This window comes from Hordeum vulgare, chromosome 7H (genome assembly GCF_904849725.1).
Source record: "Hordeum vulgare subsp. vulgare chromosome 7H, MorexV3_pseudomolecules_assembly, whole genome shotgun sequence".
Lineage (NCBI taxonomy): Eukaryota > Viridiplantae > Streptophyta > Magnoliopsida > Poales > Poaceae > Hordeum > Hordeum vulgare.
Window position 1 is genome coordinate 622,158,774 of NC_058524.1, and position 13,766 is coordinate 622,172,539.

General features: G+C 50.3%; 1 protein-coding gene across 1 annotated transcript; it reads left to right on the top strand.

Moving 5' to 3' along the window:
• Positions 1-10,335: 10,335 nt before the first annotated feature.
• Positions 10,336-13,002, top strand: LOC123410414 (putative receptor protein kinase ZmPK1). The gene has a single exon (XM_045103354.1). It carries the CDS (start codon positions 10,435-10,437, stop codon positions 12,769-12,771), a length of 2,337 nt encoding a protein of 778 aa, XP_044959289.1. The 5' UTR covers positions 10,336-10,434; the 3' UTR covers positions 12,772-13,002.
• Positions 13,003-13,766: the final 764 nt, after the last annotated feature.

Sequence of the window (13,766 nt, forward strand, 5' to 3'; positions counted from 1 at the left end):
TTTTTGGTCACCTGAGGAGCATTCTTATCCTGACCTCTAATATTCTGTTTAGGTGCCCTTTGATGGACACCTTCACTGGATCACGAATAAGAATATGATTCTGCTTAGGCTGAAATTTATCATTACTCACAAAGCTTTGCTGATTGGGTTCTTCATTATTCAAGATGTCCTTATTCGCTATAACTTCTTTCATTGCTGCCAGCATCTTGTCGAATAAGAATGGGTTATGACATGCGATATGAGCAGCTTCTGCAGATACACTGCTCAACGTACTATATCTACCTCTGGCCTCCTTACCCGTCCAACCCCATGAAAACAGATCGTTGATGCGCATCACGGGCAATCCAGATCTTGCTTTCTTCGTGAACCGTCGCAGGATACAACACTTAGGTATTGCAGGTAAGTTGAGTGCATTCAAAACATGAAGAATATGCTTGCAAGGAAGGCCTTTGCGAGTCATACTTCGACAACTGCACTTTATAGTTTCTACAGAGTTACGTGGTGCGTAGTCCACATTAAACCTATGATCCCTGTTATTTTTCCAAGCAATCACGAATCTGTGACTGTCTGCTCCTCTTAATCTATCAATTACCTCAAGCTGATGTACCTTTTTTAAATCTTCCTGCAAGATGTAAAAGTTTGCCTTCGTGAATGCTTTGGCAGCAAACACCTCAATGGTCTTACACTGAGTCACTGCTACTGGTAGAGTCTGTGAGGCCACGCAATCGTCATGCGATTCATTCTCGCGCAGGCGCATGATGCAATTCTCATAGTGTACAATCATATCAACAATTGTCATACCGTAGTCCAGATGTAGGTGCAGGCATGAGTTCAGGCTCTCGCTCCTCTGATTACTACGCATACCAAAAATAACTCACCAGACAAATATGATGCAGCCCAAAGCTTCTTCTTCCTGTACATCCTATGAAGCCATGTTTTTGTTTTCTCCGTCTGCCATTTCTAAACCAACGTGGCCCATCTCTCCTCGAAAACTGCATGTGTGGTGGCGTAGTACAAGAGTGACCTAAATTCCTTCAATGACTTGTGATGGAGGTGTTTCTGCATGTTTTTTCAATATGCCATGAACATAGACGAAGCCACACGTCAGGAAGCACCTTCCTGATAGCCCTTATCATCGCTGCATCTCCATCAGTAATTATAGACTGGGGCTTCTTCTGATAGTTAGCTTTCAAAATTGTCTCTAGCAGCCAAACATACGTACCTTCAGTCTCATCTGAAACAATTGTGCATGCAAAAACCGTAGTGCAACGGTGATTGTTGAGACCAACAAAAGGGATAAATGGCATTCCATACCTATTCATCTTGTACGTACTGTCGAACACAGTGACATCACCATAGTCAAGATAATCCCGACGTGATTGCGAATCACACCAGAACAAGTTGTTCAGCTTACCTTCAGCGTCAACGGTATGCTCAAAGAAGAAATCCGGATCCTTGTCCTTTCTAGCCAACATGATTCCTATAGCAGTGTCAGCATCACCTTGGACAAGCTGTTTCATCTTCTCCCTGTAGCACATATTATACAATTTCGTCCTTCCAAACCCTGTCTTAGCGTACGAATAGTACCTGCTGACAAAGTTATCAAAAATGATATGCTTTCTTATCCCAGCTCCTGCCATAGCTAAAATCTCTGCTTTCTGGAAATCTTTGATTACATTGTGAGACCGTAGGAAAGGGACTTCGTCCGGTTTTGCAAGAACATGGCTGTGATCATCGAAGAAACTGCTGACATACCAAAGTCCACTCTTTCTATCAAGCTTCACTTTTAAATGGGGTTCACAGAAACATCAACTCTCCGGTCTCAGTCTGCGGGTCCGGCCTTCCATGGTTAAAAATGTTGCCTGTCGTTTTCCTGCCCTGGAACAGAGATACCTCCTCATGAGGTGAACTTTTTGGGAACCTTTTCGAAATCTTTTCAAGTCCCTCCTGATACTGAATCCACGATCTTTGGCGTACTGGTTATAGAACATGTACGCCTCTCCTTCTGACCTGAATGTCTTGGCCATGACTTCCCAATGCCTATCCAATGTCTCTTGCAGATATTCATCATAGCTGATGTCAAGGTCAAAATCAAGATCGCCAACATGCTCATCGTTCCCATTAGAACCATCAACACCCCCTGCAAAATAAGACATATTACCATGTTCGTCAGTCTTTTGATATGTTAGTTTTCATGAGTAATTTGAACATGTAATATAACTTACTTCGCTCATATTTCCTTCAGTAGATGCATTCTCATCATCCTCATCATTATCACCATCCTCATCATTATCACCATCCTCATCATTGTTATCATCCTCATTATTGTCATCATTCTCATCATTGTCATCATGTAAGGTTCTCGTCTCAGCGTCACCATCGGTATTTCTCTGTACAGATTCAAAAGTGTAAGTGATAATACAATTTGTATGTTAGTAATAATACAACAACATATTTAAAACATACCTGGGTTCCACTTTCAGCATAAGATTGATCATCGCTGTCATAATCGTCATTGTCATCATTAGCATGCACCTATTTAAATTCAATAGCAATTGTAAGTGTTAATGTAATAACTTATATTTTCATTATTTATAATCAACGTACACAACACTTACATTACCACTATATAGTTCATCCTGACTCATATAGTTGTGTCCGAGTGATTTATTTGCATTCAATGACGAAGATTCATCATCACTACTAGAGTCATCGTCAGCATATCCGGTGTTGTCTTGATCTATTAATAATGAAATCGGTATTCTATCAATGTACAATGAAATCGTGAAAAATTGTATGGATTCAATGAAAAAACTTACTGTCCGTCGTCGAAGGGTTGATCGACATCGTTCGACGTCGGTGCCACGTCGGTCACTGCAACCGCCAGCGTCGAAGCGGAGGGAGAGGGTCACGTCGCCGGTGAAGATGTGTGTGTCGGCGTACCGGCGGCGGCGAAGGCGACGTGTACTGGACTCGCGGCGTCGGCGGAGACGTGTGGGGGGGCCACGTCGGCGAGATCGCGGCGGCAGTGTCGCGGCGGCGGAGTCGTGGCGGCGGAGTCGTGGCGGCGGAGTCGCGGCGGCGGAGTCGGCGTGACGAAGTTAGGTTTTTTTTTCAACCAAACCGCCGACGCGTGGGTGACGTGGCGTATGTACGACGGGCGGGCGGGCGGACGGCGCGACGTATATGGTACGGAACGTGCAATGACCATACTGCCCTTATACGTTTAGGGGGGTTGTACCGAAGAAGACCTCATCTTTTAAATGTAGATTCACCCATTTTGCTTTGTGTGTAGTCTATAGTGCAATTTCTAAAAGGTCTTATATTTAGGAACGGAGGGAGTAGATGTGATCCTCGAGAGTGCTACATTAATATTGGGGGATGATGATCATATAAACATCCTACATGTGATCCTCCAGATGAACCACGATGTCGGGGATTCAATCAATCCCGTATGCAATTCCCCTTGTCTACTGGTATGACATTTGCCCAAGATTCGATCGTCGGTATCCCTATTCCTTGTTCAATCTCGTTACTGGCAAGTCTCTTTACTCGTTCCGTAACACATCATCCCGTGACTAACTCCTTAGTCACATTGAGCTCATTATGATGATGCATTGCCGAGTGGGCCCAGATATACCTCTCTGTCACGCGGAGTGATAAATCCTAGTCTCGATTCGTACCAACCCAACAGACACTCTCGGAGATACCTGTAGTGCATCTTTATAATCACCTAGTTACGTTGTGATGTTTGATACACTCAAAGCACTCATACGCTATCCGGGGGTTGCACAATCTCACGGTCTAAGGAAATGATATTTGACATTTAGAAAAGCTTTAGTAGACGAACTACACGATCTTGTGCTATGCTTAGGATTGGGTCTTGTCCACCACATCATTCTTCTAATGATGTGATCCCGTTATTAATGACATCCAATGTCCATGATGAGGAAACCACGATCATCTATTGATCAACGAGCTAGCCAACTAGAGGCTCACTAGGGACATATTGTGGTCTGTGTATTCACACATGTATTACGGTTTCCGGTTAATACAATTATAGCATGAATAATAGGAAATTATCATGAACTAGAAAATATAATAATAATCACTTTATTATTGCCTATAGGACATATTTCCAACAGGAATGCCTAGTGTGTATCAAACGTCACAACGTAACTCGGTGACTGTAAAGGTGCTCTACAAGTATCTCCGAGGGTGTCTGTTGGGTTGGCGTGAATCGAGAGTGGGATTTATCACTCTGTATGACGGAGAGGTATCTCTAGGGCCCACTCGGTAATACAACATCACAAGAAGCTTGCAAGCAATGTGACTAAGGAGTTAGTCACGAGATCTTGTATTACAGAACGAGTAAAGAGACTTACCGGTAATGAGATTGAACTAGGTATAGAGATACCGACGATCGAATCATGAGCAAGTAATATACCGATAGACAAAGGAAATAGTATACGGGATTGATTGAATCCTTGACATCGTGGTTCGATCGATAAAGTTCTTCGTAGAATATGTAGGAGCCAATATGGACATCCAGGTCTCGCAATTGGTTATTGGTTGGAGAGTGTCTCGGTCATGTCTGCATAGTTCTCGAACCCGCAGGGTCTGCACACCTAAGGTTTGGTGACGATTTGGTATTAATGAGTTATGTGTGGTAGTAACCGAAAGTTGTTTGGGGTCTCGGATGAGATCCCGGGTGTCACGAGGAGCACCAGAATGGTCCGTAGGTAAAGATTTATATATGGGAACTCATATTTTGGCTATCAAAAAAGTTTTGGATTTTTCCGGTATTGTACCGAGAAGCTTCTAGAAGGTTCCGGAAACTTCTGAAGGAGTCCAAAAGTCTACCAAGAGTTCCACCACGTCCCAAGGGTTTTCATGGCCTGGGGGCATCATGGCCTTATTGGGCCAAGCGCACAAGTCCCTCAAAGCCCATGCGATTGGAAAAGGTGGAAAGTCCACCTTTGTATGGAAGGGACGGAAACGGGACTAGGATTCCACCTCCTCCCTCCTTGGTTGCGCCCTAGGGCTTGGAAGGGTTGTTTCCCACGCCCCTCCACCTATATATAAAGAGGAGGGGGCGCCCCAAGAGCACACATGAAGCCCTTGGCGCCCCTCTCTCTCCCTAGATCGTTTTCTCCTCCGTTTGCGGTTTCGATAGCGTTAGGCGTAGCCCTGTCGGGATAGCACCACCACAACCGTCACCACGGCATCGTGTTGTCAAAGAACTCATCTATTACTCTGCCCTCGCTCGCTAGATCGAGGAGGCGGAGACGTCATCGAGCTGTACGTGTGATGAACGCGAAGGTGTCGTCCGTTCGGCGCTTGATCGAGAGTTCATGGCACGGATCGTGATTGGATCACGAAGACATACCATTATATCAACCGTGTTCTTTAAAGCTTCTGCTTAGCGATCTGTAAGGGTATGTAGATCATATCTCTCCTCTCGTAGATGCTCATCACCATGGATAAATCTTGTATGCATGTAGGAAAAAAATCCCCAACAAAACGTTCCCCAACAAACACACATGTGCTCTCTTCCGTGACCACGGCCATCGTGTGTCACCATCAATTTGTCGCTAACTTTGCATCCCCGGCCTCCGGACCTCTTCATCTTGCTCATGACGCTCATGATGAACACACGGTTGCTTTCCCTCTCCTCCCCGAGCTCCATAGCTTTTTGTTTGTTGTGCGCCGCTTGCCATTGTTGTCGTGTGTGCACCGCCGCCGATCTCAACCATGGCATCGACCCCGGTCACCCACACCACTCAGGCCTTGTTCGGTTACACCCTTTGTCAAGAGGATTGAAGGAAATTTGAAAGGATTTTGACTTGTAGGGGATTAAATTCACCTCAATCCCGGCCAAAACCCCTTCACAACCCTGTCAACCGAACAAGGCTTCAGGAGGGTGAGGCCTCCCTCCTGTGTGCCTCTTTCCGTGATGTCCCGTGCATCGCTAGAGCGCGCGTGCGTGCCGGAGTTTAAACCGGTCGGTGAAAACGAGCCACTCGATATGGCCGGAGCGCTCCCAGTCTGGTCCCGAGCCGGCTTGCCCGCTGTCCGTTTAAAGGGACCGGACCGTGTCCACCCTCAGGACATCTCCTACGGGGCTGCTCATTTGCCCCGGGCCTGTCTGTTTTGAGGTAGGCTGGGCCAAAACCAGGCCCTTACGGGGCTGCTTAAACAGACCGTTGTCCATTTTTTGGTCCGGGACTGCTCAAATCCCGACCAAATTTGGTCCAGTTTTGAGCATTGTCCGGACAACTCTGGACTGCAATATGTGTGCACAACCCGTGCCATGGCCCACCAAAAAGAGGCACACATTTTTCCCTTTCCTCTCCCAACCCCATCCGCCGCCGTTGCTCCACTGCCCTAGCCATGGCCGACGCAGGCGGAGCCACCGCCACCGCCACCACTGACCTTCTCGCCCCCGGCCCGGCCGACGACGGCCCAAGACACCGCCCCATCGCAGAAGCCGAAGCCGAAGAGGCCCAAGGACGCGCTCACGGAGGCGCGGACAAAGGAGGAGTGGGCGGAGAGAGCGGATCGGAGGAGGAGGGCGAAGGAAGACAAGGTGCCGCCGCCGCTGATGGAGGACGAGCGGACCAGGATCGCCCAAGCCGCGGCACAAGCCGCCATGATCATGTTGGGCATGCAGCCGGCGCCCACCATGAACGTGGCTCCGACACATGCATGCAGCTCGAACGCCTCAGCGGTCTGGCCGCGGAGCGTCCTCCTCGACGCGCGCACAAGGACGGATTCGCCCGCGCCGGCGTACGGGTACGGGTACATGGAAGATTCATCGTCGGCCCGAATCAGGGTCTCGATCGATCTGAACATGACGCCCGTGTCCGGCCTGTCAACTGCGCCGTCGAGCAAAGGTGGCCACCGTCCCCCCACGGTCGTCCTTCCGGTGCCATGCAACCTGTTCGGTGAAATGCAGGACCCGTACACGCAGACGACGCCGGGCCTGACAAGGGAGGACGGCGAGGGGTTCATGGCCAACATGATCAACCAGGATGGCCAGGCGAGCTACGTCCACTTGGGGGACGAGCTGTACGAGGAGGACGACGAAGTCGAGGTCCAGGACGACCCCCACATCGACGACATGCCCATGTTCATGGACGAGCTCACCCAGCAGGCCAAATCGACGAGGAAGAACACGAAGCGGGGCGCCGGTTTCACCGAGGCGGAGGACGAGTGCCTCTGCGACACATGGATGGAGGTGGGACACAACACCATCGTCGGGGCTGAGATGAAGGGCAATGCCTACTTGAGGAGGATGTACAAGAACTACCATGAACGGGCCCTCCTCCATCCGTACTCCATGGTCACCACAAGGACCGAGGCCTCTATCCAAAAGAGATTTGGCCTCATCTCAGCGGAGTGCAGCAAGTTCACCGGCTCTTACGAGCACGCCGTGGCCCGGCCTCAAAGTGGCATCGGCATCAGCGACTTGGTGAGTGGCCATACGTTCCCATGTCCTCCAATGCCCTTTTGTGTAGGCTTTTCAAGCGTTGAAGGTGTACAAGGCCGAGCATGGGGGCAAGTCATTCAACTTCGCCCATTGCTACCGGAAGCTCAAGGACAACCAGAAATGGAAGGACCTTCACAACGCCCTCAAGAAAGGTGTGGCCGTGCCGGGTGGGGTGCCGCCAATGGCTACGGGCCATGCCGCCGATGGCACGACAAGTGAAAGGCCAAGGGGCCGAACCAACTCCAAGCTCGACCTCAAGCGCGATGCCACGACTATCGCATTGCAAGAGACCCTCAAGGGCTTCATCACGCGGAAGGACAAGACTAGCGACAAGAAGGACAAGAGGGGCGAGAAGAAGCGCCGGGAGCGAGAGGAGGTGACGAAGAACTTCTTCATCGTGCAAACGAAGAAGCTGGAGATAGAGGAGGAGAACGCGAAGATAAGGGCCATGGAAGCCGCGACTAGGGCCATGGAGGCCGAGAACAAGAAGAAGGAGGTCGAGCTCGCTCTGGCCGCCCAAGAGGCACAGATCATGGCCATGGACCTGAGCCGCTTCACCCCGAGGAAGAAGGCCTACTACGAGAAGAAGCAGGAGCGGTACATGGAGGGCGAGGGGTGATCGACATGGCCTCGACCGTGGCCGACATCGCTTTTGTACATCCTTGCCCTGGCTGGCATGGCCTCACCTGGCCAGCATTGCCTGAACCTTGCCTGAACCATGGCCGGCATGGCCTGAACCGTGGCCGATATGGCTGGACCGTGACCTTCTTTTGCTATATATTTTAGGGCATTTTGGTATTTGCATATGTTCCATTTTGAATTGTGGGGGTTGTGGCCAAAACTGGCCGGACAGTGTCCCGGACGGCTGCTCAAACAGACACAACGGACACGAAATTAGTCCGGATTTGAGCAGCCCCGTAGGAGATGTCCTTAGAGCATCTCCAACAGCCACGCTATACAAGCGCCGCGTCGTAAAAAATGCTGTATTTAGCGCGCGCGCGACGCGGCGGCAGCTCCAGCGGGCGCGCAAAAACGGCGCGCGCGCCATTTCCAATTGAGCGCGCTGGCCGAAACGCAATCCCGCGCCCATTATTTGCTGCGCCGGCTCCCGTGCACGCGACTCTCCCGCGCTCGCTCCTTCTTTCTTCTGCGCTCTCTCCTGCTCTCTCCTGCGCTGGCTGTGCACTCTCTGCGCTCGCTCTGCACTCTCGCGACCGCCCCCATCCGACCGCGCCGCCGCGGCCGCTCGTGCCACCGTTCGGCGCTGCCCCGGCCTATCCCTGAGCCGCCGTCGCCGCCCGCGCCCGCCGGCGCTTCCCCGGCCTGTCTCCGCTGCGGCCGCCGCCCGCGCCCCCCCGTTCAGGCGCTTCCCCGGCCTCCCCGCGCCGCCGCGCTTCCGCCCCACCCCTCCTAGTCCGGCCGGCCCTCGCGCGCCTCCGATGTCCGAGGAACAGCGCCCCACCGCTCGCTGTCGCGCCGCGCCCGCAAGGTGTTCGACAAAACGCCTACAAGGTATGCATTGTTTCAAATTTATGAATTAGGTGCATGTTTTGAATTGTAGTTTTTTATAGTATAGTATTGAACTTTGTAGATGAGTTCGTCGTATGATTCTTCCGAAGAAGAATTTGATATGGACAGCCGCTTTGCGTATGTTGGCATACGGTATCCCGGCTGATTTAGTTGATGATCACTTGGCTATGGGTGAGAGCCAAGCCATCATGTGTGTCAAGCGCTTTGCAGTGGGAATTGTGCAAGTGTTTGGCGAGGAGTATTTGAGATCTCCCACTGCTGAAGACGCCGCAAGGCTATTGGCGATGAACAAATCTCGCGGCTTTCCTGGCATGCTTGGCTCAATAGATTGCATGCATTGGAGTTGGAAAAATTGTCCAAAGGCATGGCATGGGCAATTCCACGGCCAGAAGGTAAGAAAAATCTTGATTTTCACAATGCTCAGGCGGCTGCTAGAAAAGATGTGGAGAGAGCATTTGGGATTTTATAAGCCCAATTTGCTATTGTGAGAGGACCGGCTAGATTTTGGGATCAAAAAATGCTTTGGTACATCATGCACGCTTGTGTGATCATGCACAACATGATCATCGAGAATGAGCGTGGCCAAGATGTAGAATACTCAAAGTATGAGCTCTTGGGACATCCCGTGCGAGTGCGACGGAGGGCTGAAAGAGTTGCCTGTTTTGTTGCCTCGTATCATGCCATTCGGCGTCCCGCAACACACAATGATCTTCAGAAGGATCTGATTGAAGAGTGGTGTGCATGGCATGGACGACAAAGAGCATGATTTGATTGCATTATTTGTATTGTATTGTTCATGAACTATTGGTTGTGTTTATTGCATTATTTGTTGTACTGAACGAGAAACTATTTGTTTGAGTTGTAATAACTATTTATTGTTGATTTATTTTGTTTGTTTGATCGTTTTTCTCGCTATTTTTTGAAATGTATATGTGGTTTGTGCTTGCTGCACGCGCTGCATTTTTTGGCATTGCTGAAGCGCGGCGCGCGCGCTGCATTATAACGCAGTTGTTGGAGCCAGCGTCTATCCCTGCGCTAAATCAGCCGGCGCGCGTGCTGTAAAAACATTTTTTGGACGCGGCGCGAAGCTAGTCGTGGTTTGCTTTGCATGGTCGAGAAAAGTCCGTGCCACGCCCGGGTAGGCATGTGGTCAGCAGCACGCCACATAAGACTCCAAGATGATAGAGAGGATTGGTGAGAGTGGGACGCTGATAATAAGACAGTTGCTAGAGTTGCTCTGATGCAGACGCCTCGCTCGACAACCTGCAAGACCAGTAGAAGACTACACTTTTCTACCATTGGGCACGAACCTTCCCCAATGGGAGACCTGAGTCTTCGGCGGCAGCAGATTACACCACATAAACTGGGAGGACCTGAGTCTTCGGTAGCAGACTCAAGACATCAAAGAAAAGATGAGCAAAACCATGGCCACCCTCCCCTATCTGATCCTCATTCTGATCCCCTCTCTTCTGCCCATCACCTGCGCATCGGCTCAGCTGACGACGCTGAGCGCCGGCTCAACTCTCGCCGTGGAGGAGTACGAGCACACGTTCCTCGTCTCACCAAACGCGACCTTCTCCTGCGGCTTCTACCCAGCCGGCTCAAACGCCTTCACCTTCTCCGTCTGGTTCGCCGGCGCGGCCGACAGCGCCGTCGTCTGGTCCGCCAACCGCCATTCCCCGGTGAACGGGCACGGGTCCAAGGCGATGCTGCACGACGATGGCTACCTTGTCCTGGCCGACGCCAACGGCTCGACAGTGTGGGCGAGCAGCGGGGGCGCGGGCGACCGGCCGACGGCCGCGCTGCTGGAGACTGGAAACCTCGTCATCAGAGACTCGGGCGGCGCGGTGCTGTGGCAGAGCTTCGCCACGCCGACCGATACCTTGCTGCCTTGCCAGCAGCTGACCAAAGACACAAGGTTGGTCGCCGGCTACCACAGTCTCTACTTCGACAACGACAACAGGCTACGTCTCGTGTACAACGGGCCAGAGTTCTCCAGCATCTACTGGCCAAATGATGACTACACCATGTTTCAAGATGATGCCCCGAGATTCAACAACAATTCCAGACTTGCAGTCCTCGATGACAAGGGTTGGTTCTTCTCAACCGACGGCCTCACGGTACAATCTTGTGACCATGGCGCATTACTCATCAGAAGAAGGCTGACGCTCGAGCACGACGGCAATCTCAGAATGCGCAGCTTGGATGCGTCGAGCGGAAGATGGGTGGTCACATGGCAAGCCATACTGCAGATGCACTATGTGCACGGCCTATGTGGAAAAAACGGGTTCTTCGAGTACTCGCCGAGACCCCGCTGCTCGTGCCCTCCTGGATTTGAGATGGTTAATCCAAACATGTGGAGCAAAGGCTGCAGGCCGACGTTCAGCTACAACTGTGGGCAAGACCGGTACAGGTTCATCCAGATCCCCCAAACTGATTACTACGACTTTGATCTTGGCTTCAACGACTCCATCTCATTTGAAGACTGTAGAAACATCTGCCTGGGCATGTGCTCTTGCATCGCTTTCTCTTACCGGCTAACCGGAACCGGTGTTTGTTACCCTAAAGGTCTGCTCTTCAATGGATACAAGTCGCCTGCATTCCCAGGAAGTGTCTATCTTAAAGTGCCCTTCACTGCTGACATTCAGGCCTCCGGATCAGAACAGTCGGCTCTCACATGCCCCCATGGTGGTCCCAAGATTACACATGAGTCTTCTGATCACGTGGACAGATGGCTATATTTCTATCTGTGTCCTGGATTATTAGGAGCCCTGGAGCTCATTCTCATCGTGACCACATGGTGGTTCCTCTCAAAGAATGGCATGCAAGATTCAACACGGGGGGGTTACGCGGTGTTGAGAAGCCAGTTCAGGAGATTTACTTACCAAGAGCTACAGCAAGCAACCGGAAAGTTCCGAGAAGAAGTCGGAAGAGGCGGCTCTGGAATCGTGTACAGAGGACTGCTCAAAGATAAGAGGGTCATCGCGGTGAAAAATCTCATAGATATCACCAAGCACGAAGAGGAATTCCGGGCAGAGATGAGCGTGATTGGGAGGATCAATCACATGAACCTGGTTCGCACATGGGGATTCTGCTCGGAAGCAAAGCGCAAGCTGCTGGTATATGAATTTGTGGAGAATGAGTCACTGGACAGGTACCTGTTCAACAGCACGAACGCCGACAGATTGCTCGCGTGGAGCGAGCGTTTCCGCATCGCCTTGGGGTCGGCGAGGGCCCTGGCTTACCTCCACCATGAGTGCCTCGAGTGGGTCTTACATTGTGACGTGAAGCCTGAGAACATACTCTTGACCCGAGATTTTGAAGCCAAGATAGCTGACTTTGGGTTAGCAAAGCTGTATAAAAGGGATGGATCCAGTTTCAACTTCTCACACATGCGAGGAACAGACGGTTACATGGCCCCGGAATGGGCGATGAATCTGCCAATCAACGCTAAGGTCGATGTCTACAGCTACGGGGTGGTGCTCCTAGAACTGGTGGCCGGGAGGAGGATCTCAAGCTGTACAAGGGATGGCAAAGTTATCAAACTGAAAGCATTTGTCCAGGATGTGAAGGGAGCTTTAGCTACCGGGGATGCTACGCGTATAGTGGATGCGAAGCTTCATGGGCAGTTCAACACCGATCAGGCGGTAGTTATGATTACGACTGCCGTGTCGTGCCTCGCAGAAGAAAGAAGCAGGAGACCGAGCATGAATGAAGTTGTGAAATCTCTCTTGCATTGTCAAGAGTAAAGACAGTGAGAAACTGAGAAGATTGACCTGAATAAATTTGTTTTTGCTTATGTGTGACCTTTCTCACATGCTACCAGATTTCCTCATTTACTCCGTCCAATAAAGTACATTGTAAGTATATGAATCAATAACTGTTTGTTTATTGGCCCCGTCCAATAAAAAATTAAATTCCGGTGTGATGATCTAGTCATCTGATACTTTATATTGTAAACTACTTTGAATGTTGCTTCTTATTATCTGAACCTACAACTTCTTGTTGATGGTAGAAGAAAAAAAATCCTGGATTTACATACGAATGGAACTCGTTTCAAGCAATCAAAATTGATCATAATTCAGAAAAGAAGCAGAGCATGGAGGGAACTACCTACTAATATCTACTCCCTTAGTCTTAAAATAAGTGTCTCAACTTCGTACTGGCTCTAGTACAAAATTGTACTTCCTTCGTCCAAATGTATAGGGCATGCCCGTAGTTTAGGTCGTTAATTTAACTACTTAAATATGTATTATTTGTAATAAATAATAAACCATTAAATTCATACAGGAATGTAGTTTTTAAATATGTAATTTTTATCGCATATAATATATATTTAACTAGTTAAATTGACAACCTAAAACTACACGCATGTTCTATACACTCGAACGGAGAGGTAGTATTAAATTTGGTACATTTAATTTAAAACGGAGGGAGTACTAATCACCGGGCGAGTCGAGACGGCTGACTATGGGCTCTGGCGGTCTCTTTCCCGTCCGCCCAGCTCCTCCCTTCTCCTCAGACTTGGAGTTCGAAGTCTCAGCAGCAGCCACGATTCATCTCCACCCCCACCAAGAGCAGCGGCAGCCACGTCTTGCTATCAGACTGCCCGTCGCCTAGGCCTAGCAGGTCCGGCCGCCACAGACACCCACAGGCCATGCTCGCCGCTGCTCTGCTCCGCCTTAGCCGCTCTGCCGCTGCCTCCACACTTCCGGCGCCAGACGTGCGCATACCAGGCCTTTCT